The sequence below is a fragment of the Heterodontus francisci genome, chromosome 10, assembly GCF_036365525.1.
Source record: "Heterodontus francisci isolate sHetFra1 chromosome 10, sHetFra1.hap1, whole genome shotgun sequence".
NCBI lineage: Eukaryota > Metazoa > Chordata > Chondrichthyes > Heterodontiformes > Heterodontidae > Heterodontus > Heterodontus francisci.
Window position 1 is genome coordinate 99562089 of NC_090380.1, and position 23863 is coordinate 99585951.

A 23863-nucleotide genomic window follows, 5' to 3' on the forward strand; every position below is an offset into this window, starting at 1 on the left:
AATTTGAAAAGTGAGAAATGGTATCTTTGCTCAATATTAACTTTATCAAATAAAACTCAATGTCAGCACAGTAATTTTACAACAAGCATAGATTAAAAACTAATTAAACATAATGGAACAGTGAAAATCCATCGTGTCAATCTACTGAATAATGCAAGCTTTTTAGGCACCCTATAGTAGGCAATTGAGCATGCATTGAGTTGTTTTACTGTTCTGGTTGTAGATTTCCAGACTTTATTTTGTTCATTTGAAAATATAGGTATCCCAGTGAGAATCCTATATCAATCAAAACTATAGGTCCACCAGAATTTATGTAATGATATGATCAAGAGTATGAACAGGTTCCCAGGCACTCTAGAAGAGTTGAAGAACATAATGTCAGTTCAGAAGTTCTATTTGTGTGATTTTTATCTTTTCCCCCACAGTACCATCAGAAGCATGTTATTTATATGGAGATTGGACAACCAGACCTTTTGACCTTTCCTTGGAAGGAAGTGGTGTAACAGCAGATGTGCACCTGATGCAACTTCCTATAGTGTAAATTGTTTAACTGTATATATCTCTTCTAATGCAATATAATCTTTTTTCAGGAATGTTTCCAGACATCAGGGACTATGTTCAGGGATGCAATCAGTGTAAAGATGGAAGAGATAATCCTCTGGTAAGTGTTTGGGAAATAAGCAGATAAATTGGATTTGATTACGACAGAGGTGTTGGTGGAGAAATAGAAAGCTATAATGCAGCATGATCATATAAATTGACTAAGTGGTTAAGCAAAACATCATAAATACTTTCCTCATAGATATTGAGTCAGTCATGTCAGTGCTGGTGCTGGATTTTATTTTGGATCTAAGTGTTTTAATCCCATTTCCCTGCCCTTTCCTTTTATTTCAAATCTTTATCCAATTCTTTGCCAAATGAAACTCTAACCTTTGCTGCAATTGCCACTTGTGAAGCAACCCAGCTAATAACCAACAATAACTTGCATTTATATAGTGCCTTTTAATGTAGTAAAAAGTCTCAAGGTGCTTCACAGGACTGTTAGCAAATTTGACACCAAGCCACAAGGTGATATTAGGATAGGTGGCCAAAAGCTTGGTCATAGAGGTAGACTTTAAGAAAAAGGAGGGGAGACAGTGAAGGGATGGAATTTCAGAGGCTCTGGCTCAGGTAGTTGAAAACATGGCCACCAGTGGCAGAGCAGTTAAAATTGGGAATGCTCAGGACCAGAGCTGGAGGAGTGGAGATTTCAAAAGGTTGTGTATAGGCTTGGAGAATGGTATAAAGATAAGATGGGATGAAGCCCTGGAGGGATTTGAAAATTGAGGTGTCGGTGGAATGCAGAGCACTCTAGGACAGTAAGCACAGAGGTGATGGGTAAATGGAACTTGGAGTGAGTTACAATATGGGCTGCAGAGTTTTGGATGTGTTCATGTTTATGGGGGAAGGAAGTTGAAAAGTCAGCTAAGACAGTATTAGAACATTCAAGTCTAGACATAGCCCTGTGCATTTGTAGGTGGGGAGCTCTTATTTTCTCTTTTGCTTTTCTAATGACAATCCTGAATCTATGCCATGTTGCTGATTTACCGGCTAGGGAAAACATTCTTTCATTATCTATCCCTTCAATGGTTTTTAGTTTTTGGAAACTTCTATTGGGTCACCCCTTAAATTCTTTTCCAGTGGCAGAAGATCCAATTTCTGAACCATTCATCGTGATCACAACCTCTCATTCCTGAACTAAAAGCAAAATACTGCAGATGCTGGAAATCTGAAATAAAAACAGAAAGTACTGGGGCCAGTTCTGATATGAGGTCACAGACCTGAAACGTTAACACTCTTTCTCTCTCCACAGATGCTGCCAGACCTGCTGAGCGCTTCCAGCACTTTGTTTTTATTTCTCTCATTCTTGACACCTGTTGCCTATCTGCCATTCCACTAACCCATCTGTGACCTGCATTCTTCCTTACAGTTCCAGTGAATTTTAATATTTCTCTGGGTCCATGTCCCAGTCATCATTTATATAAATGAAAAACCTAAGAGAGAGGTCCCAATGTAGATCTGAGTACATCAATACTGATACCCATCAACCTGTAAAGTATTCATTTGCTCTTGCACTCTGTTTTCTAACCACCAGCCATCTTGTAATTCATATAATTATATTCCCTTTTGTAACAAGGATTTTATGTCCCACCCTATCAAATGTATTCTGAAGATCCACATGTACAGCATCTGCCACATTCCCTTTCTACACCGATATCGAATTTTAATTAAATTAGTCAAGTAATTATTACAGGAAGGTGCAAAAATTATAGGGTGGTTATAATGCGGGACTTTAATTATCAAAATATAGACTGGGATAGTAGCAATAGTGTAAAGGGCAATGAGAGGCAAAAGTTCCTAGAGTGTGTTCAGGAAAATTTTTTACAATATGTTTCCAGTCCAATGAGAAAAGAGGCACTGCTAGACCTAGTTCTTGGGAATGAAGTGGGCCAATTGGATCAAGTGTCAGTAGGAGAACATTTAGGGAACAGTGATTATTGTATCATAAGGTTTAGACTGACTATTGAAAAGAAGAAGGAATAATCCAGAGTAAGAATAATTAACATGAGGAAAGCCAACTTCAATGGGGTAAGAACGGATCATTAACCATTCTACAAAACTTTTGTAGAATTGTTTTTGTTGAGAAGTTCTTTTTGTGTAACGGTAGTTGCATTGGTGACACAAGTCAGTGATTTTTTTTTTGAATATATTGAGTGTTATATTGTTTAGAGCCTCGTGCATATTAAAATTCAAAAACAATACCCAAGTTATCCTAAATTATATCCATTGTAGATCTTGGATATACCAGTAGCAAGTGTCCTTGGCTTTGTTCCATTTATTGTTTTGATGTATGAACGTGTTTCACCACAAAATGGCAGGAGTTTAGTTTGTGGTTGTGATTTTATAGTTGTGTTTGAGGCTGTCTGGGAACGCTGCTTACAGAGATATGATGATTTCCCAAATGGAAGGAAAAGAGGGAAAAACTGAGGAATAGTCAATCAAAGCCAATACCATGCATATATTGAACCCATTGGAGCAGCACTGCAGGGGCTGGCAATGAACTATCTGATCCCATGGCTGGGGAATGGTACTCTTGGAATTGGGAAAAGGAAGATGAAAGTAGAAGTGACTCAGAATGGAAAGAAATATGTTGTGAACAGTTAAATTTATATTTTTTCTTGGCAGATTTCAGAAGAAAAACATATAACTCGTGAATTGCCTACACACTGCACCAAAGTGCTTGAGAGATTGAACAGTCAACGTTCTAAAGGCCTTTTTTGTGATGTAACTTTGATAGTGGAGAAAACATCCTATCCAGCTCATCGTGCTGTGTTAGCAGCTGTTAGTGAATACTTCCAGGATCTGTTTTCAGAGAAAGGATCTACTTCTAATAAAGTTGTGGATTTGAAAGGTGAAGAACTTTTAAATAATTCTTTCAGCATGTTTTGTTTTTAGTGTCAGCTTTACCTAGTGAACTAATGGCTCCGAAGGTCATGGGTTCAAGCCCCCTCTAGGAAGTTGAGCATGTAATCTAGGCTGACACTTCAGTACATCGCTGATTGAGTGTGGCACTGTCAGAGGTGTATTCTTTCAGATGAGACTTTAAACTGCATCTCTATCTGCCAGTTCAAGTGGATGTAAAAGATTGCATTGCACTTCGGAGACGAGCAGGAGAATTACTCCAATATTCTGCTCAACATTTATCCTTCAGTTAATACTGTTTAAAAAAAAAAAAGAATTTGAAAGGCACTACATAAATGCAAGTTCTCTTTCTTTATAGTACTTGTACAAGTGTTACAAAATGAGGCTTTACCATACTTGCAGCAACTACATATATTTATACTTCTGAGCTTTCGTCAAAGCATAATTGCTGCTGTATTGCTACAGACTGGCAGTAGAATGGCCTGTTTATAATTTTCCAGATTGTAATAAATTACTGATGTTGATAGCTAGGTTTGAGGTTTTTCTCATCTTGTTTGTAAACTGCTTATTATTTGTGATGTTTGTCAGGAGTGTCCAACCTATGACGTGCTACCCGAGTCCCATCAGTCTAACCTTTGAAGGCCAGCTAAGTCAATTCAACGAATATTAATAATTTGACTAATAAGTCTAATGGGAAATTCATGAGAAACGTTTTTACTCCGAGTGGTTAGAATGTGAAACAGTACATATGAGCATACAAATTAGGAGCATAAGCAGGCCATTTAGCCCTTCTAGCCTGTTCCGTCATTCAGTAAGATCATGGCTGATCTGTTTGTGTTTTGAATTCCACACTCCCCTTCTACCCCGGTAACCTTTGATTCCCTTGCCTAACAAGAATCTTATCTGCCTATGTGGTTGAGGCAAATAGCATAGATACATTTATGGGAAGCTAGATAAACATATGAGAGAGGAAGGAATAGGAGAATATGATGATAGGGTGAGTCTAGGTAAGTTGGAAGGAGACTCGTGTGGAGCATAAGTACTGGCAAAGACCTATTGGGTTGAATGGCCTGTTTTGTGCTGTAAAATTTTGCATAACATATGTAACTCAATTTTTGCTTGTATTACTATCATGGGCCTGAAAAGTTTGAGAAGTGCCATTTTGAGTGCTGTTGCTTCATTGGTGGATGAAGCCTGAATTGGAACATCAAAATGCGTTGGCATCAGCAACTTGAGAAAAATGCAAATTAATGAAAACATGAATTTGAACTTCTTATGTGGCTCCAAGGCACCATGGGTGTACTTTTGTAGCTCATTGCTATAAGCTAAGTTATCCTTTCAGCTGATTGTTTAGAAAGCCTTTTCTTGCATTGGAAGGTCAGCAACTATGTAGTTATAGTTTCTAAATCAGGACGGTTGTAGTGGTTTTCCCTAATCCAGAAACTTTAGAAGATTAAATAAAACTGTAGAAAAAAACTTTGTTTGAAAAATATGTTTAATGTCCAATACACATGAAATCCTTTTTTTGTGACTGAGGGGCATTGTCGTAAAAACTCATTTTAATGAGACATTTAGTGTTCTCAATTTGTAACACAGGAAATGGTTTTCATTAAATAACTTCATTTCTATAGTGAAATGATTGCCTTATGATTTAACGACTATTTAAGTCACAGTCCCATCCTTGTGATAAAATAATTTAACTGCTTTCATTGTTTAGACAGGCTTCCTTTGGCTTTGCATATAATGTTAGTAATATGTGTCTTGATGTTTAAGTTTATGATTTAAACAGAGTACACAGTGAAAATCAGTTGTGAAAGAATAGCAATGACCTCGGATGTATGCACAAACTTAAGACAATGGAAACCAGATTGTGAAATGAAATCTACTGAACACCTGAGATGAACGAAAACTTTGAAGTTTGAAAAATACGCTCAGTAATGAAATGAGGGAGAATCAGTACAACCTTTACAGAAAGAGCTAAACTTCCAGTGTTCAGGAAGCCTTTCGAGGTGTAATAGTGGTGGTGGTCCTGAAAGTACTTTGAGCTACCTGTATATGTTTCCATGCTTGTCACATTACTGGATGAAGCCAAAATTTGTTGTTAATGGTGCCGTCAGAAAATTTTGGGTTATGTGTAGGTTCTGCAATTCAAAGGTGAAAACTTTTCTTTCTTACTGTTTTACCTCCATTGTTGATGAAAATTCAAAAATGGAATAGCTATTGCTTGTAGAAGTAGAATTTGACAAATGGTGTGCCAAGAAATTCACTGTTGCAATGAGATAAATTGGTGGAACCATTCTGCTGTATAATTCTTTTTACTCTTTGCCTTCTAGGTTTTAGCAGCAAGAGTTTCCTTCCACTGTTGGAATTTTCCTACACATCTTCATTGTCCCTGAAACCTGATTATTTTGCTGAGACATCTGCTTTAGCCAGGCACCTGCGGATTTGGGAAGTGGTTGAGATGTGTGCAGCATTGTACAAATTACATGGAACAGGGAACAGTAAAGCACATAAGGAGGAAGGCAGCAAAGAAGAAAAAAATGAATTTTCTTCATTTGAAGTTTTTATTGATCAATCTTTAACTGGACCTAGACAGCACGTTTCTGATATTTGCTATAAGTTTGGTCAGTTAGAAGATGGTACAACACAACAGAAACTGGATAATTTTGATAGAAATGCATTTACTGCAAGACCACATTCAGCAGTAATTCAAGGAGAAGCAAAAGTCTCAGATTTTACTGTTAAGCTTCAAGAAATGCAAGCAGGACTTTTCAAAGACAAAATGACACCAGTGCATTCCGAAAGTTCTGTCGATGACCTTGGAGTGGAGACGTTGGAAAGTCCCAGTAAACAATTTAAATTATTAGGCTTTTATGATAAAACTCCATCTAAAATCTTCTCAAAAGTTAAATCTCGTCCTCAGCAAAGACGTCCGTCTGCAACTAAGGCATTGGGTAACATTCCTAATTCCTTAGACTTGAAATTTGCTGACATGTCAAAAAATGCTAGTCATCAAAGAAAATGCAGCTTTGAGAAAACTCCCGGAAAGTCCAAACCACATACAAGAGTGTCAAAGCACTTGGATCATAATATTGTAGGCACTCAGGACAAATCGGGTTGTAAAGGAGTGAGCACACTTCTCCGATCACCCGTTAGACAAACATACACTGAAGAAGAACTTTATTCTCCTAACACAACTGAGAAATACAAACTACTTAGTGTATTAGGGTTGCGGAGAAAAACCTCTGTAACTGATGGCGAAGAACAAGCTGGTTGGAAACAAAAAAGGAGACTTCGACAGCCTAAAATAAAAAATTATTCACTGCTTACTGGAACAAAGGAAAGAAAAATAGACATTGCAAAAACTCAATTGCAAGAAGACCAGGTTAAACCAAAAGCACTTGCCAATTGCTTTGTTGTTATTGAAAAAATTCTACCACCAATACAGAAACAAAAAGGAGACAATCAAAAATTAAACAAAAAATTGCTTGCACTAAACAAATCTGAACCTCTAAGTCATAAAAATGTGTCTCAGGGTCATACTGAAAAGGAAATAGTTTGCATTCCACCTAAAACACAAACAAATAACCCTAAAGCTAAAACTAAAGGTCGTATCAGTTGCCATGACAAAACCCGACAAGGAAATAAATGTAAAGGCAGTAACAGTAGAAATGGTCCTTCAACAACAAAATCACAACAGTGCAAAATAAATGCTAGTATTTCTACAAAAGGTCTGAAGAATGGTAAAAAGTTTTCTGTCATTTCTGCAGAGCAAAAAGCTGTGTTATCAAAAACTCAGGCAAGTGACAACAAGGATACGGAATATACATTGACTAGAAAAAGCAGAAGATGTGCCACTTATATATGTCTAAAAAGTTCTTCCTTATCAGGAAGAATGACATCTAAGCTGTCACCTTGCCTGACAGATCATGGGCATAGTGGCAGATGGAAGACCAGACAATCGTATGATACTACAGTAAATTATCGAAAGTGTAAGTTAATGAACATGGACCATAAAATGCCCAGTTGTCCACAAAATGCTACTGTGAAAAGATGCATGTCAAAAAGAACACTACCAAGGCATTGTTTATCATTAGATAACCATAATTTTCATCAGACTCCAAAACCAATATTTTCTGATGACACTTGTGTGGCATTGCCATCCAAAAATAATGAGACACAAGTTTTAGATGAGAATCCTTTAAACCAATTATCTACAAAAGCAGGGGTAATTAATGTTAGAAAGTTTAAGGGGAAACATGAAGGGAAAAAGCCAGTTTCAAATTTTTACCAAAACAATTATGGAGCAAGAAATGAGCAGAAGGCAACAACTCGACTAGATAGGAAGCCAGTAGGAAATGACCAGCCAAATCAATCGCACTTGAGGTCTAAACAAGAGACAAGGAATCAAGAACATTTAAAAACTGCTTTCAACTACTCAGGGAAGCAGACTCTAATCTCTAGAAGTAAAACACAGCAAACTAGAAGGAAAGTAAAAATCACAGGGTGCCGATCTTTAGATGCTGGAAACCAAAATTTGAGTGCTTTTTTGCACAGCTTACAAACCGATGGAAGTATTTCCGTACTAGGTAAAAGGAAACGCATACCTACACAGAAACTGATTGAAGCTGGTTTTTCCTTTGGATTTTTTATGTTCCCTCAACGTAAGGAACAAATTGACAGGCCACCAGACAGCGCTAATCGTAAACAATTTGATTTGTCTCCTAGTCGCACGCTAAAGGACAACCGTGCAACTAAAGCAAAGGTGGTTGTGAAAGGAAATTCTAAAATGGCCACTTCTGATAAACGGGCACTGGTCAATAGACGACAGAATTGTTACACAACTGAGCCTAGCTGTAGAAGAAAGTCATCGTGCTCAGAAATTTCAAAAAGGATGAAAGGAAGTGCAGCAGCAAAAATGAAGAAAATAAAACCTGTTGGCTTATACGGAAAGAAACTAATAAATTTGAACATTAAGAGTACACTGGGGAACAAAAGGACAAGATGTCGTGATGCTCATGTTAACACTATAAAGAAAGACACACAACTGTCTACCTCGCAGAAGGCAGTAACGTTGCAAAGAGTAGCCAGTGCTAGTTTGAAGCTCATAGGTTCCAAAGACCTACCAAAGGTACGCTTCCTTTTGTTAGAGAATTAAAGGCAGTATTTTCAATCCAAGTTGGGTGACGAGATAAACCATGGAAGTGAAAATTAAGTGGTTAATCATCTTATATTCAGGTTAACAGGGATCATAGTTGTGTTATTGACTCTTGACACAAACGTACCAAACACTATAACAATGATTGGTAACTAAACAAAAGGTTGTTTATTGAAGAATAACAGGATTCTAGGAGAGCTCTTCAATACACATGCTACCTGCTGACTAACACTGCTGGAACTACTGTATCCCATGTTAACTTGCCTCACTTGCTGTGATGTGTACTTAATTATTTACATATTCAGTCGTATGCTAATTAGTATTGAAGCAATATCACAACATCCCCCTTTCCTTAAATAGAATAATTACATAAGTTATCAGCTATGTACATAATGAAATAGGATAATTGTGAACAGTATGTTCACTCATTAATTATTCAAGTGTCTCTGAAATGTACAGGTGGTCTGCTGACTTGAGCTGATCTGGTAACAGTGAAACTTTGCTGAGATCTGGAATTGTCAATTCTTTTCTCTTGACTCGCCGATCTACACTGACGATTATCTTGTACTTGAGTGTTGTATGCGTCATATTCCTTAACCACTGTCAGAACTTGAAAGTGAATGTGTTCGATGCTGCAGGAGTGTTCGATATGATGCTGTTGGATAACTCTCTCAGCTGACATCCATTCCTTCTCACTGTGTCGCTCCATTCAGTATGGTTACCTTGTATGACCGTGGCTCATTACAGATATATGACACTTCCACAGGGAACCATGTCTTCTCTTGTGGGTGGTTCACTCTGACCTTCTGTCCTACATGCAGTGGAGGTAACTCTGTACCTGCATGTTTGTCATGTGATTTTCATTTTCTTTTGTCTGACCAATAATTTAACTTGGACTGATGACGATCTGATCGAATGATGACTCGAAAGAGTTGTCCTGACTTGCCTTCCTAACATCTCTGCTGGGGCTGGTAATCTCGTATATAGTGGTGTTTTTCGTAGATGCAACATTGCTATTTGATTGTCTTGATTGGTCTCCTTACGTTTCAAGATTAGTGACTTTATCATAAGCACCATCCCTTCTGCTAGTCCATTTGACCTTGGATAGTGTGGAGATGACATAATGTGATTTACTGCCCACTTTGCGCACATTTCTTAGTATGGTGTACTGTGGACCATTATCTGACGCTATCTCCTCCAGGGAGCCAAAAAGACTGAAAACTGTACTCATCATGTTTGCTACTGATGTACTTGATGTATCCCCTGGTTGGCGAATGGTAGAAAATTTGGAAAAGTAGTTGGTAATAAGTAAGAAGTAGTCACCTCTGACAGTAAATAAGTCAGTAACTATTCTTGACCATGGATGTGATGGAACATCATGAGGATGGAGTGACTGTTTGTGTTGACTCGGCTGATGCTCCTGACATGCATTGCACACCCTCATTGCTTGTTCTATGGTATTATTGATCCCTGGCCAGTAAACTGTCTCATGTGCAAGTCGTCTTGATCTTTCGATGCCCATTTGACCTTGATGTAATTGGGTAAGGATATCTTGACGAAGAGCTTTTGGTATCAATACTTGTCTGCCCATGAAAATGACTCCATTTGATATCCTTAATTCATCATGATATGGCCAAACTGTTCTGAGGTGTGTGGGAACATTGTATCTGGCCATCCACTGGCGGTGATCTGCCATAATGCTATGAGGACAGGATCTTTGGAAGTCTCTCTTTTTTGGAACTCTTTGCATTTGTTCTGTCCAAATTGCATTACATCAATGTTGTACACATCTTCTAGTTCCACATCTACTTCATCCACTTGGAAATCCAACTGTACATCTTTTGTCTTCTTGGGTTTGGGTAGCCTGCTCAATGTATCAGATGTAACCATGAGGTTTCCAAGTTTGTGTTGAATCTTACAATCATACCCCTGTACTTTGATTAGTAATCTTTGGAGTCTAGGTGGCGCACAGGTGAGTGGCTTTTGTCAAATTATTGCTGGCGGCTTATGATCAGTCTCAACAACAAAGTGTTTGCCAAATAGGTACGTGTGGAATCTGGTGATTCCAAGCGTTAATGCCAATGTTTCTCATTGTACATTTGAATAGTTCGCCTGTGCGAATGACAAACTTTTAGAACCAAACGCATTAGTCTACCTTCCTGTAACAGACATGCTCCAGTAACTCCGGTTTCCTCCCACAAGCCAAAAGACTTGCAGATTGATAGGTAAATTGGCCATTAGAGACTAATTGTCACTAGTATAGGTAGGTGGTAGGGAAATATAGGGACAGGTGGGGATGTTTGGTGGGAATATGGGATTAGTGCAGGATTAGTATAAATGGGTGGTTGATGTTCGGCACAGACTTGGTGGGGCCGAAGGGCCTGTTTCAGTGCTGTATCTCTAATCTAATCTAAAAACTTTTTGTAAAGCATCTACTTCGAGTGTAGTTTCTTTCCTTGGGTTGTAAACATGCTTCAGCAGGTAGTGACTTTTAATGAATTGAATGCATGCTAATGATCTTTATGCCACAAGAATGGCATACCTTTCTTGAGAAATTCAGGCAGTGATGATGCTTTCTCAGAGAAATTTGAGATATATGTTGCTAAGAAGTTAAACAGGCCCAAACACCTCTGTAAATCATCTTTATCTTGAGGAGTAGGCATCGATTGTACATCCTCAGCTTTACTGGGATCTGAGCATATTCCAGTGTCAGAATAGATTGAACTGACAAAATTAATATGGCTCACATTGATATCCTTTTTTTTTTACTGTTCAACCCAAGACCTTCTCTTCTAGCCGTCTCCATTAGAATGCAACGATCCTTGTCATGCTTGTCCTTGGTACTTCCCATGACTGCGATGTCTTCCGCAGTGCAAACACAGCCAGGAACACTCAGTAAAGTGATCCTCATGTAGTTAGAACTGGTCTTGACTCACTGACAGACCAAATTATAACCATAGTAAGCAATGCCTCCCTAATGGTATTCTGAATGTTGTTAGTTCCTGCGAATCCTTGGAAAGGTGCACTGACCAATATCCATGTTTCACATCCATGTTTGAGAAGAACTTGGCTCTAGCAAACCTTGGGTTGAGCTCCTCTAAAGTAGGTATCCTGTGAGGACACCCTTTGAGCGCTCGATTTTAAATCTCTAAGATCCAAGCATATTCTAATGGTACCATCTTTCTTAATTACAGTGGTTATAGAGCTACACCAATCAGTGTGCTGTTGAACGCAGCAAATACTCATCATTCTACTGTGTCAAGCTCGGCCTTTAACTTGTCCTTTATGTGGACATTGCACTTCCATGGTGGATCTGTGGAGGGAGCTGCTTTAGGTGAAGAATAGTGCCTCCCATAAAACTGTCCACAGTATCCAATCTATCCAGACATTTCTGTTGCAGATTTTGAATAGACTCAATAGGGTCACACTTGCCTTGATTATCTAGCATTGGCGCTTTGTTGTTCTTGTGAATTGACACGATCCAGAGTTCACTGCATGTTGGTAGTCCTGCTACCGCTGGACCATTGGTGTCAACAACATAGATGACTTGTAGTAACCATGCAGCACTTCCATTTCTGCACTTCATCAGTGCTCCCACACAGTAAATTGGTGAACCATTATATGCGGTGGGTCTAGCATTTGTTGGCTTAACATAGACTCCCATTTTGCTAGGTACATGTCTTTGAGTATCTGCAGTGGTAAAATGTTGGCGCTTGCCCTAGTATCTATCTTCTGTCATGGCTTGTGTTTGCCACTTTTGTTAGGACGTAAGGCTTTCACCACAGTTGAAATTATCAGTTGTGTGATTGCATCTATATGCTGTGTGATTGTCACTGTATGGAAAGCTTGTTCACTTTCTAGCTTGAGTTTGCCTCTTTGTGTTTTGCTGGCTGCCCCGGTCTCTGCCTACCTCGTGGACATGCCTGTGCTTGAAATGGTACTTGAACTTTTTTACTCTTTCCACTAGGCGCCGTCCATTTTTTGTTGAGTTGTGGCTTCTGACAACTTCTTCACTGCCAGGTTTTCTACACCGTTTTGCCCAGTGACCCTTTAGACCACACACCTTGTAGCTATCAATGAATGCGAAACAGTTATGTGGCTGATGGATTAGACTGCACTTGCCGCATGCTTGCCCTGTTGAGGTGCCTTGGCTACCTCATTTATGGCTATTGCTGCTGCACGCGCTTGTATATATTGACTACTCACAGCTATGGCTGACTGCAGCGGATCAAGAAGGCAGTTCACCACCACCTTCTCAAGGGCAATTAGGGATGGGCAATAAATGCTGGCATAGCCAGTGACGCCCACATCCCATGAATGAATAAAAAAAAAAATTCTGCCATCTTTGAGTAGACTGTTGATGTCATATCCTTTTTTTTCTTGTCAAGCAGATCCTTTTGGAATACCTCTACTGGAGTCAATGCAATCATCAGCTCCATTATTCTTTTGGAGAGTTCTGCGTCTGAGAAATCGCAATCTTTGCCTTTTTCTCGACATTGTTACGACCAAGGCGGGAGTAATGCACTATTAATTCAGTCCTGCTGCTCCACAGGTCACAGCATGTTAGTAAAGTTTCCCACCTAGTGGAGAATAGCCAAATTAAACACTATTTGTCCCCCAGAATAAAGAACACCAAACCAGGTTACTTTAAACAGCAGCAAAATTGACTATTAATAAACTAAGTCTTAAACAACAATGAGATAATTCTGTAGGTGAAAAAATTCTTTAAAACTTCTTCCTAACCCTCATGCACACGCGCACACCTTTTAAAAAAAAATGTTAACTGGTTTTAAAAGGATGTTTTGGATTACAACTGTTTCTTAGGAATAATAAAATAATTAGGTTGTAACGTTCTGGTAGGATATTTCCAGGTCAGTGAGGTGTCCCAGAGCCGAATAGTCGGATGCCACTCAAAGCCTATCCAGGAAAGGTTGATGAACAGTCTGTGATGGGTAGGCGTTCACGGCACTTCGTCTGCAGCAGGTGTCATGCAAATCTTTCAGCAACATGTCTACTTGGGTTTTGAAATGGTAGTCTAGCAATATAAGCTTTTAGGATCTCCCAAAAAATAAGAGGCAATGGGAATCACTCCTGAGGCAGGGATATTCTGAGACTGGAGGCAATAGGAATTTTCTACCTTTTAAAATGCAGGGATTCCTCTCAGCAAAGGAGCCTGTCTCCACAGAGAGCAGAAACTCCTCTTTTCCTGGGTCTTTTCCTTTCCAGAGGTCTTTTTTTTTATCTCCAGGCAGATCATAGCCACCACCTCAAATGTTGAATTTCTTTTTACAAGAGAGGCAAGCCGCCTTTTCTAGGGAGAGGTCTGTCTTCTCTGATCTGCAAAAAAACAGGTCCTAGCCAGTTTGTTTTGCCTCCTGCCTGTCCAGCTTTCTGGTCTCCACAGAACATAAGTGAAACCAAAATGCTTAACAGTAAGTCATGTGACCTGTCATTTCCCTTGCTGTTTGGAACAGATGTCTTGCAGTTTGTCCCACTCAGTTCAAACACCCAAGTTTCAGAATTCCATGTTCACAGAAAATCCATTTTCTCAGTCTTTTAAAACACACAGAACTCCAAGCTTTCAAATATAAAAACATACTCTTGTGACAACATCTACTGATGAACTGGTCAAGACTTTCTTTGGGCTGTTGTCTATCGGGCATCAGTTCATGTATATGGATTCTGAAATTGACTTTGACTCTTAACTGACTTTCCAGCATTGTCCAAAGTTTAGTTGGGTCTGTCTGGTCTGCTTCTGACAGTCCAGAAGTGTTGATGTGATGGAGACCTTTATTGACAATTGCTATCTTTATTTTTATTGTTTGCTTATTGGGTTATGCGACTGCACGGTCTAAAAAACATAACTCCATGTGCTGTCGAAATAGTTGGAGTTCATGAAGGGCATCTGGAACCTTCCAATTCATACCTGGATAATTTGTTGTCATGGTGTCAAAATTTCTTGCTTCCAAGAATTCTTTTTGCCAGGGCTGTTTCCTTAAACTGCTTTTTCTTTAATTACTTTTCTTTGAGGAAAAACAATGCAGGTCTACTGCACATGGCAGCATGTGACCTCTACCATAGGCTTTCAGCCTCTGCGCGGGGAGATTCTGCCCACAGAGCTCTTTTTGATGGGAAAATGCTACGCTTAATGGCGGTGCAGTCTTGCAGCCCCAATTCAGATCAACCTGAGCCAACAGAGGCCTGTAACATAACTAGTGTTGCCAGCTGCACTTTTCACTTTCGAGCTGGCTTTTTCTGATTTGTCCACTGAGTAGGCCTTTTCCGGCTTTGACATAACCTGATGGCAGTCCTACAGTGTGCTTTTTGTGGGAAAAGCAGTTCTTAGGTTCCTGTTGCCTATTCGGTATAGCTTACTATGATGTGTGATTATTCATTGTTTTAAACCATTAGTTAGCGATATTCACTGCTGTTGAATATTGTAACTTGAGCCATTCTTTTGAATGTGACAGGTTGGCTTTGCAACAATTAATAGGAGTTTTCAAAATAAATTTTCTATTATCTTCTAAAAATTTTCAAATTGTTAAGTGTCTGCTTATGCCAAGTGACTGGTCTTGGGAATTTAAAATGCTTTTCAGAACGCATTTGTACAACAGGGAGTGAACTGATAATTGTTACTGCATTCACCTCTTATTTGGAAAACTAATTTTCAGACTCTTAGAAAAACCTGGTATTGGATTTCTGAAGGGGACTGGAATGCAAAATGTAGGAAATTATTCTTCAAAACCTTGGTCAAACCCCATCTGGAGTACTGTTCAGTTTTGGACACTGCACTCAGGAATGACCTTTTGAGGCACAAGTAAACCAGAATGTTACCAGGGCTTAAAAGGATTAAATTAAGAGGACAAGTTGCATTAAGTTAGCTTGTGTTCCCTTGAGAATAGCAGGTTGAAGAGTGATTTCACCGAGGTGTTAAAAATGATAAAAGAATTTGATGGGGAAGATAGAGAAGCCATATTTGCTTTGACGGAGGAATCCAGAACAAGGGGGCACAATCCTAAAGTTAGAGCTCGGCTTTAGAACCGTAGAAAAATTACGGTACAGAAGAAGGCCATTCAGCCTGTCATGTCCGTGCTGGCTGAAAATGTAGCCACCCAATCTAATTCCACCTTTCAGTACCTGATCTAAAGCCTTGCAGTTTACAGCACTTCAGGTGTATGTCCAGGTACCTTTTAAAAGAATTGAGGGTTTCTGCATCCACCACTATTCCTGGTAGTGAATTCCAGACACCCACCACCCTCTGGGCGAAAAAGATTTTCCTCATGTCCCCTCTAATCCTTCTACCAATCACCTTAAATCTGTGCCCCCTGGTAATTGACCTCTCCGCAAGGGAAACGGGTCCATTCTATCTGGGCCCCTCATAATTTTGTACACCTCAATTAAGTCACTCCTCAGCCTCCTCTGTTCTAAGGCAAAAACCCTAGCCAATCCAATCTTTCTTCATAGCTGCAACTTTCAAGCCCTGGCAACATTCTTGAAAATCTCCTCTGTACTCTCTCCAGAGCAGTTATGTCCTTCCTGTAATGTGGTGACCAGAACTGTACACAATACTCCAGCTGTGGCCTAACCAGCGTTTTATACAGTTCCGGCATTACATCCCTGCTTTTGTATTCTATATCTCGGCCAATAAAAGAAAGTATTCCATATGCCGCCTTCACCACTCTATCTGTCTGTCCTGTCACCTTTAGGGACCTGTGGACATGCATTCCAAGGTTTCTCACCACCTTCTACCCCTCTCAATATCCTCCTGTTTATTTTGTATTCCCTCGCTTTATTTGCCCTCCCCAAGTGTATTACCTCACACTTCTCTGAATTGAATTCCATTTGCCACTTTTCCACCCACTCAACCAAACCATTGATGTTCTGGAGTCTGTAGCTATTCTCTTCGCTATCAACTACAGGGTCAATTTTTGTGTCTAGAGCAAATTTGCCAATCAAGCCTCCCGCATTTAAATCCAAATCATTAATATATACCACAAACAGCAAGGGACCCAACACTGAGCCTTGTGGAACGCCACTGGAAACAGCATTCCATTCGCAAAAACGTTTGTCGACTACTACCCTTTGTTCCTGCCACTGAGCCAATTTTGGATCCAACCTGCCACCTTCCCCTGTATCCCATGGGCTTTCAGTTTACTGACCAGTCTGCCATGCAGGACCTTGTCAAACGCCTTACTGAAATCCATGTAGACCACATCCACTGCACTACCCTCATCAATCCTCCTTGTTACTTCCTCAGAGAATTGAATTAAGTTAGTAAGACATAACCTTCCCTTAACAAGTCCATGCTGACCACCTTCTTCTTTGGCCTCCTTATCTCGAGAGACAATGGGTAAGTGCCTGGAGGTGGTCAGTGGTGTGTGGAGCAGCGCCTGGAGTGGCTATTCTAGAGTGACAGGCTCTTCCACAGGTGCTGCAGAAAAATTTGTTTGTCGGGGCTGTTACACAGTTGGCTCTCCCCTTGCGCTTTTGTCTTTTTTCCTGCCAACTGCCAAGTCTCTTTGACTCGCCACACTTTAGCCCCACCTTTATGGCTGCCCGCCAGCTCTGGCGAGTGCTGGCAACTGACTCCCATGACTTGTGATCAATGTCACAGGACTTCATGTCGCGTTTGCAGACGTCTTTAAAGCGGAGACATGGACGGCCGTTGGGTCTGATACCAGTGGCGAGCTCGCTGTACAATGTGTCTTTGGGGATCCTGCCATCTTCCATGCGGCTCACATGGCCAAGCCATCTCAAGCGCCGCTGACTCAGTAGTGTGTATAAGCTGGGGATGTTGGCCGCCTCGAGGACTTCTGTGTTGGAGTTACGGTCCTGCCGCCTGATGCCACGTATTCTCCGGAGGCAGCGAAGATGGAATGAATTGAGGTGTCGCTCTTGGCTGACATATGTTGTCCAGGCCTCGCTGCCATAGAGCAAGGTACTGAGGACACAGGCTTGATAAACTCGGACTTTTGTGTTCCGTGTCAGTGCGCCATTTTCCCACACTCTCTTGGCCTGTCTGGACATAGCAGTGGAAGCCTTTCCCATGCGCTTGTTGATTTTTGCATCTAGAGACAGGTTACTGGTGATAGTTGAGCCTAGGTAGGTAAACTCTTGAACCACTTCCAGAGCGTGGTCGCCAATATTGATGGTTGGAGCATTTCTGACGTCCTGCCCCATGATGTTCGTTTTCTTGAGGCTGATGGTTTGGCCAAATTCATTGCAGGCAGCCGCAATCCTGTCGATGAGACTCTGCAGACACTCTTCAGTGTGAGATGTTAAAGCAGCATCGTCAGCAAAGAGGAGTTCCCTGATGAGGACTTTCCGTACTTTGGACTTCGCTCTTAGACAGGCAAGGTTGAACAACCTGCCCCCTGATCTTGTGTGGAGGAAAATTCCTCCTTCAGAGGACTTGAACACATGTGAAAGCAGCAGGGAGAAGAAAATCCCAAAAAGTGTGGGTGCGAGAACATAGTCCTGTTTCACACCACTCAGGATAGGAAAGGGGTCTGATGAGGTGCCGCCATATTGAATTGTGCCTTTCATATTGTCATGGAATGAGGTGATGATACTTAGTAGCTTTGGTGGACACCAATCTTTTCTAGTAGTCTGAAGAGACCACGCTGCTGACGAGGTCAAAGGCTTTAATGAGATCCATGCTGATTATCCCTGATCAATTTGTGCCTTTCTAAGTGGCAGTTTATTCTGTACCTCAGAATTGATTCTAATAATTTACCCACCACTGAGGTCAGACTGACCGGCCTATAATTATTTGGCCTATCCCTCGCCCCCTTTTTAAACAATGTTATAACATACACAAACCTCCAATCCTCTGGCACCCCATCTGTATCCAGTGAGAATTTGAAGATGATCCTCAGCGCAATAGCTGTTTCCTCCCTGGCTTCCTTTAACAACCTGCAATCCATCCGGCCCTGGCAATTTATCCACTTTCAAGGTTGTCAAACCCTCTAGTACTTCCTCTCATTATGCTAATCATATCTAATATTTCACACACCTCCTCTAAAATGTCTGCATTATCCCTCTCTGTGAAGACAGAGTCAAAAAACTCATTAAGAACCCTGCCCACATCTTCTGCATCCATGTGAAAGTTCCCTTGTACATCTCTGATGGGCCCTCCCCTTTCCTTAGTTATCCTCTTGCTCTTAATGTACTGATAAAACATCTTTGGCTTTTCCTTGATTTTTACTTGCCAATAGTTTTTCATGTCCTCTCTTTGCTTTTCTAATTTCCTCTTTTACTCCACCCCTGCACTTTATATACTTCTCTCGGCTTTCTAAAGTATTAAGTTTTTTGTGATAGTCATAAGCTTTCTTTTTCTGCTTTAACTTGCCCTGTATACCTCTAGATAACCAGGGGGCTCTAGATTTGGCCGTACCATCCTTTATCTTTGTGGGGACAGGCCTACATTGTGCCTGTAGAATCTCGCTTTTGAATGCCTCCCACTGTTTCCCACTGATTTTACTTCAAGTAACTGTATCCAGTCTACTTTTGCCAGATCACTTCTCAGTTTTGTAAAATTTGCCTTCCCCCAATTTATAGAACAATAACCGCTTATATTTATATGGTGCCTTTAACATAATAAAATGTTCCCAGGCGCTTCACAGGAGTGTTAAGAAGCAAATTTATCACTGAGCCACATAAGGACATATTAGGGCAGAAGAGGTAGGTTTTAAGGAGCATATTAAAGGAGGAAAGATTGGGGAAGTTTGGGGAGAGAATTCAAGAGCTTTAGGGTCTTGGCAGCTGAAGATATGACCAGCAGTGATAGAGCAATTAAAATTAGGGATGCTCAAGGGACCAGAATAGAGGAACACAGATTATAGGGCTGGAGGAGATTACAGAGAAAGGGAGCAGGTAATGCCATGGATGTATTTGAAAACCAGGATGAGAATTTTAAAATTTGAGATGCTGCTTATCTGAGAGCCAATGCTTAACAGCGAACATAAGGGTGATAGGTGAATGGGACTTGGTGCGAGTAAGGACACGGGCAGCAGAGTTTTGAATAACCTCAAATTTATGGATGGTAGAATGTGGGAGGTCGGCCAGGAGTGCGTTGCAATAATCAAGCCTAGAGGTGACGAAGGCATGAATGAGGGTTATAGTAGCAGATGAGCTGATACAGGGACAGTCAGGTAGTGTTACAGAGGTGGAAATAGGCAGTCTGTGATGGCAAGAATGTATGGTAGGAATCTCATCTTGGGGTTATATTCCAAATATGCCCTCACTCCAATGTACTTTTGAACTCAAGTTTTTACTGTAGTCTGGGATCTGCAGTTTGGCTGTGAAAACCCTTCTGTCATGGAGTCTGCTTGGAGGAGAGTGGGAAATTGGGTTGCCTGTCCCAGCATAGTATTGGCCTGTGTTGCAAGTGCTAATCATATGTGTGGGTGGACACACTCAATTTCAGCAGGAAATAAAATTGTTCCCCTGACCCACCTCAATTCCACTGGAAAATCAATGAGAGCAGAGTTTTTTCCTTTTTCATGAAAAAAATGAAATGTCCAGCATCAGATATCAAGTTTAGCTAACATGATGAATAGTATGAAGAATTTCTTGGAAAAATAAATGCATCCTACTACTGTCCATCTTTCTAGCATGTGAAACTTTCTTTGGCCTCCTTATCTCAAGAGACAATGGGTAAGCGCCTGGAGGTGGTCAGTGGTGTATGGAGCAGCGCCTGGAGTGGCTATAAAGGCCAATTCTAGAGTGACAGGCTCTTCCACAGGTGCTGCAGAAAAATTTGTTTGTCGGGGCTGTTACACAGTTGGCTCTCCCCTTGCACTTTTGTCTTTTTTCCTGCCAACTGCTAAGTCTCTTCGACTCGCCACACTTACTCCCGCCTTTATGGCTGCCCGCCAGCTCTGGCGAACACTGGCAACTGACTCCCAACTAGCATGTGAAACTACTATACATTTGATGCTGCTTAATAGCAGGAGTTCTGCTTCCTGAAGGCAATAGTGTAAATGGGTTTCTTGGCCAACAGGTTAGGTGTTGCTTGAGCTAAACTTTAGCTTCTGCCATCATCTATGCACAACGTAGCTGACCATTCGAGTAAAGTTACAGTCCATTCGCAAATTACATTTAACGCTGGGTGAAGCAATCTTGGCTTCAGATCACTGCTACGATTATACAGTATAAGTTAGGTATTGAGGGCTGAACTGACTTCAGTGGAGTGAATTTACCTTCTCCAGGAAACAGCTTTATACCAATATTGAAGTTGTCTTGTGAATATATCCTTGGTGTTTAGAATTGCAGCTAGGACGGAGTTGCAAGGCTGTAAGTGAATACAAACCTCATGATTAAAATTCAAGAGCTAAACATTGTGTTCAGTTTTTAAATTTCTTTTTGTCTGGCTATATAAAATGTCAAGTTAGCCGAATGATCTCTCTTATACAGAAGCCCATCTGCAGCAGAAATTTGATACTGAGGAATACGAAGCAAAAACTTTTTGTGAAAAACAGATACATAATAGCATCATGGAATGGGCAAAATAATCATTTGCTGTATATACTTTTCTTTCACTCTGAGGTGCTGTTCATATAATGAAATGCTAATTTTTTTAGCACAGCATATTTTTGAAATGGTATATGTTTTGTTAGTGGGAATGGCAGGCCTATGTGATCACATGTAACACCACAAATAAATATTCTTTAGAATTTGCGGGGAGCTGCACAAATCCTGAAGAAAGTAAAGCCAAAAGTTAATGAAGTATTAAAACTGACGACGAGAAGAAAATCAGTAACTGGAGAAAAAGTGAAGAAGATCAAAGCTTCAGAATCCCATGCCTGCCATGAATGTAGCACAACATTCACAAATTGTGACTCGCTGTTTGTGCACAGAGTGAGACACATTAAGGGAAAGCACTGGCCGTGTCTGGTAAGTACCAAGACCATTGTCTGAACATTTATAAATAAGTAAAAGTTTTTGTTTAAAAGGGGAAGAGCCATTGGGGAGTACTTTAATTCCAAGAAGTCCCCTTTTATGCAAGAAGGTAGCCTCAGGAGAATTTTAATGGAATTTAACAGACATACTTGCATTATGCGCCCTCCTTTGCTAGGCCAATTTGAGGTCATCAGCTGGGTTATCCTGAACAGTGTAACTTTGGACCAGCCTCTCAGTTGCTGTCAAAACCCTTCCCTCGGCACTCTACAAAATCATGAGGCTCTCTTGGAAATCGGCAACCCAGCCTGTAACATAGTTTGCTGCATTACAGTTTCCTGTGGAGCTGCACAGAGATGCATCCTAAAGCAGCCAAGGAAGGAGGGAGACCCAACTCCTGGGAATCCACATCAGCAATAGCATTGACATTTTAATTTTTAAAAAATTTTTAAGCTTATTCTAGAGTTTAGAGTTTTTGAGTAAGGAAAGGACAATGTCTGCTTCAAGAGAATGCATACAACTTTTAAATAGTGATATATTATAAATGTAATAAATTAATTAACAGGTTTGGGTAACTAGCCAGTTTCCAAAGGTGGGATGGTTTTGTAACTTTTAAGCTCGTGCACTGACACAGAAAGTACTAATTAGTAATAAAGCTATGTCGCAAATAGTATTATAAAAATGTGATTAAAAATGAAGATAATTTTAAATATTCAGTTCTATTTTTTTCCACATTTTATTTTGCCATCAGTTCTTATCCCATATAATTGCCTCTAACTTTTCTAAACAGGTAAATGTCCAGACATTGCAAAGTGATTTGGTTGCATCATGCTGTTTCCCATGGTCTATTTAAATTACATTGCATTGTTCCCCATTATAATGCAGATTCTGATCTAATAGCAGACTATAACTTAATCAGTTACTGTATACCAGAGCCTCTGATTACCTTAAATCACATCTGAGCGCAAATCATCTTGTATTGTCCATTGTTCCTACAATTTCTACAAGGTAACCAGTGGAAAATGTTTGTTTTTAGTTGTGTGATAAATCGTTCTTTCGCCAGAAGAATGTCCTGGTTCATCTTCGCTGTCATAGTGAGAAGCTGTACAGATGTAAACAGTGTATGACGGAATCAAAGAAAATAAAGTCATTTCAGTCCAAGTAAGTATTAATATTCCTTGCTGAACGTAGCTGCAGAACGACAGATTAAATCACAATGCAATGAATTCACAGAAAGAAGGTGCCATTGTGTATTATGTCATATAAATGTGTACCATCACAAGTTACAAGGCCTTTTGGCTAATGTTTGTTTCAGATTTTAATTTCTTTTAGCTACCTTCAATTAAAGACACCCCCCCAATGACTTAAAGGGAGGGAGAAAACTTCCACACTTAAATAGGTGGCAGATGTTACCACCGAGGCGGGAGGAGTGCACGGTTTTCTAGTTCCACTTCTCCACAGGTCACAACATGTATTTAATTTTTTTTCCCAGTTACTGATACTGGCAATCATAGACTCTATTTCTATCCCAAAATAAAATACACCAACCAGGTTTCTTTAATAAATAGCAAAATGATCAGTTTATTACAAAACAAGTCTTAACCAGTAACAATGCAAAGCATTAACACACAGATTGAAATATAAAAGTTATCTTTTTACCTTATTCCCTCACACACCAGTTAACCAAAACAAAAGGGATTTACTCTTTCAAGCTCTATTACAAAAAAAAACAGAGAAAAAGAATACTTTGGCCAAATACTTGCTAATTCTTGAACAAATAAATAAGAGATGGAAAGATGTCAGATGTCCTTTGTTTTGGTTTGGCGTCCCAAATACGCATAGACAACTGTCATTGGAATCTTCCTGGAACAGTTCTTGTCTGGCACTATTGAAGATCACTTTAGGCAGGCTTTCCAAGAAAAATGCAGCAACAGGGTTGCAGGCAGTTTCTTACACTTGCTTCTCAGTGCTTCTTAAAGAGATGGAAAAGTTGGCAGGCCTTTTTAAAGAGATGGAACAAGCTGAGTTGGCGTTTTCTCCCTTGGCAAGTTTTTTCCAACTGTCTTTTTTTAACACTGTCCACACCCCCACTCACTGTCCAAAGCAAAATCAAAAACAATGTCAAAGAGTCAAGCCTCCTGATGCCTATAAATCTTAACCTCTCACTTATTTGTAAACATCTTTCCTCAAGTCAAACAAAAACCCTGCCGGGTAATTATCTGAAGACCGGTGCCTTCGAGTAAGGGCTTGTTTTTAGCACTCCTTGATTCTTCCAGGAATTGTTTGTTTCCAAACCAAACTCAGTTCAAAAGACCTTCTGAAGACCTCTTTTTTTTAAAAAAA

General features: G+C 40.1%; 1 protein-coding gene across 1 annotated transcript in view; it reads left to right on the top strand.

The window, feature by feature from the left end:
* si:dkey-229b18.3 (uncharacterized) overlaps positions 1-23863 on the top strand; it is a 46057-nt gene that overhangs the window by 17187 nt on the left and 5007 nt on the right. Inside the window, exons 2-6 of the mRNA XM_068041150.1 lie at positions 591-661; positions 3226-3451; positions 5796-8593; positions 21296-21517; positions 22557-22681. Of these exons, the coding sequence (XP_067897251.1) occupies positions 591-661; positions 3226-3451; positions 5796-8593; positions 21296-21517; positions 22557-22681 (3442 nt within the window). The remainder of the gene's footprint in view (positions 1-590; positions 662-3225; positions 3452-5795; positions 8594-21295; positions 21518-22556; positions 22682-23863) is intronic.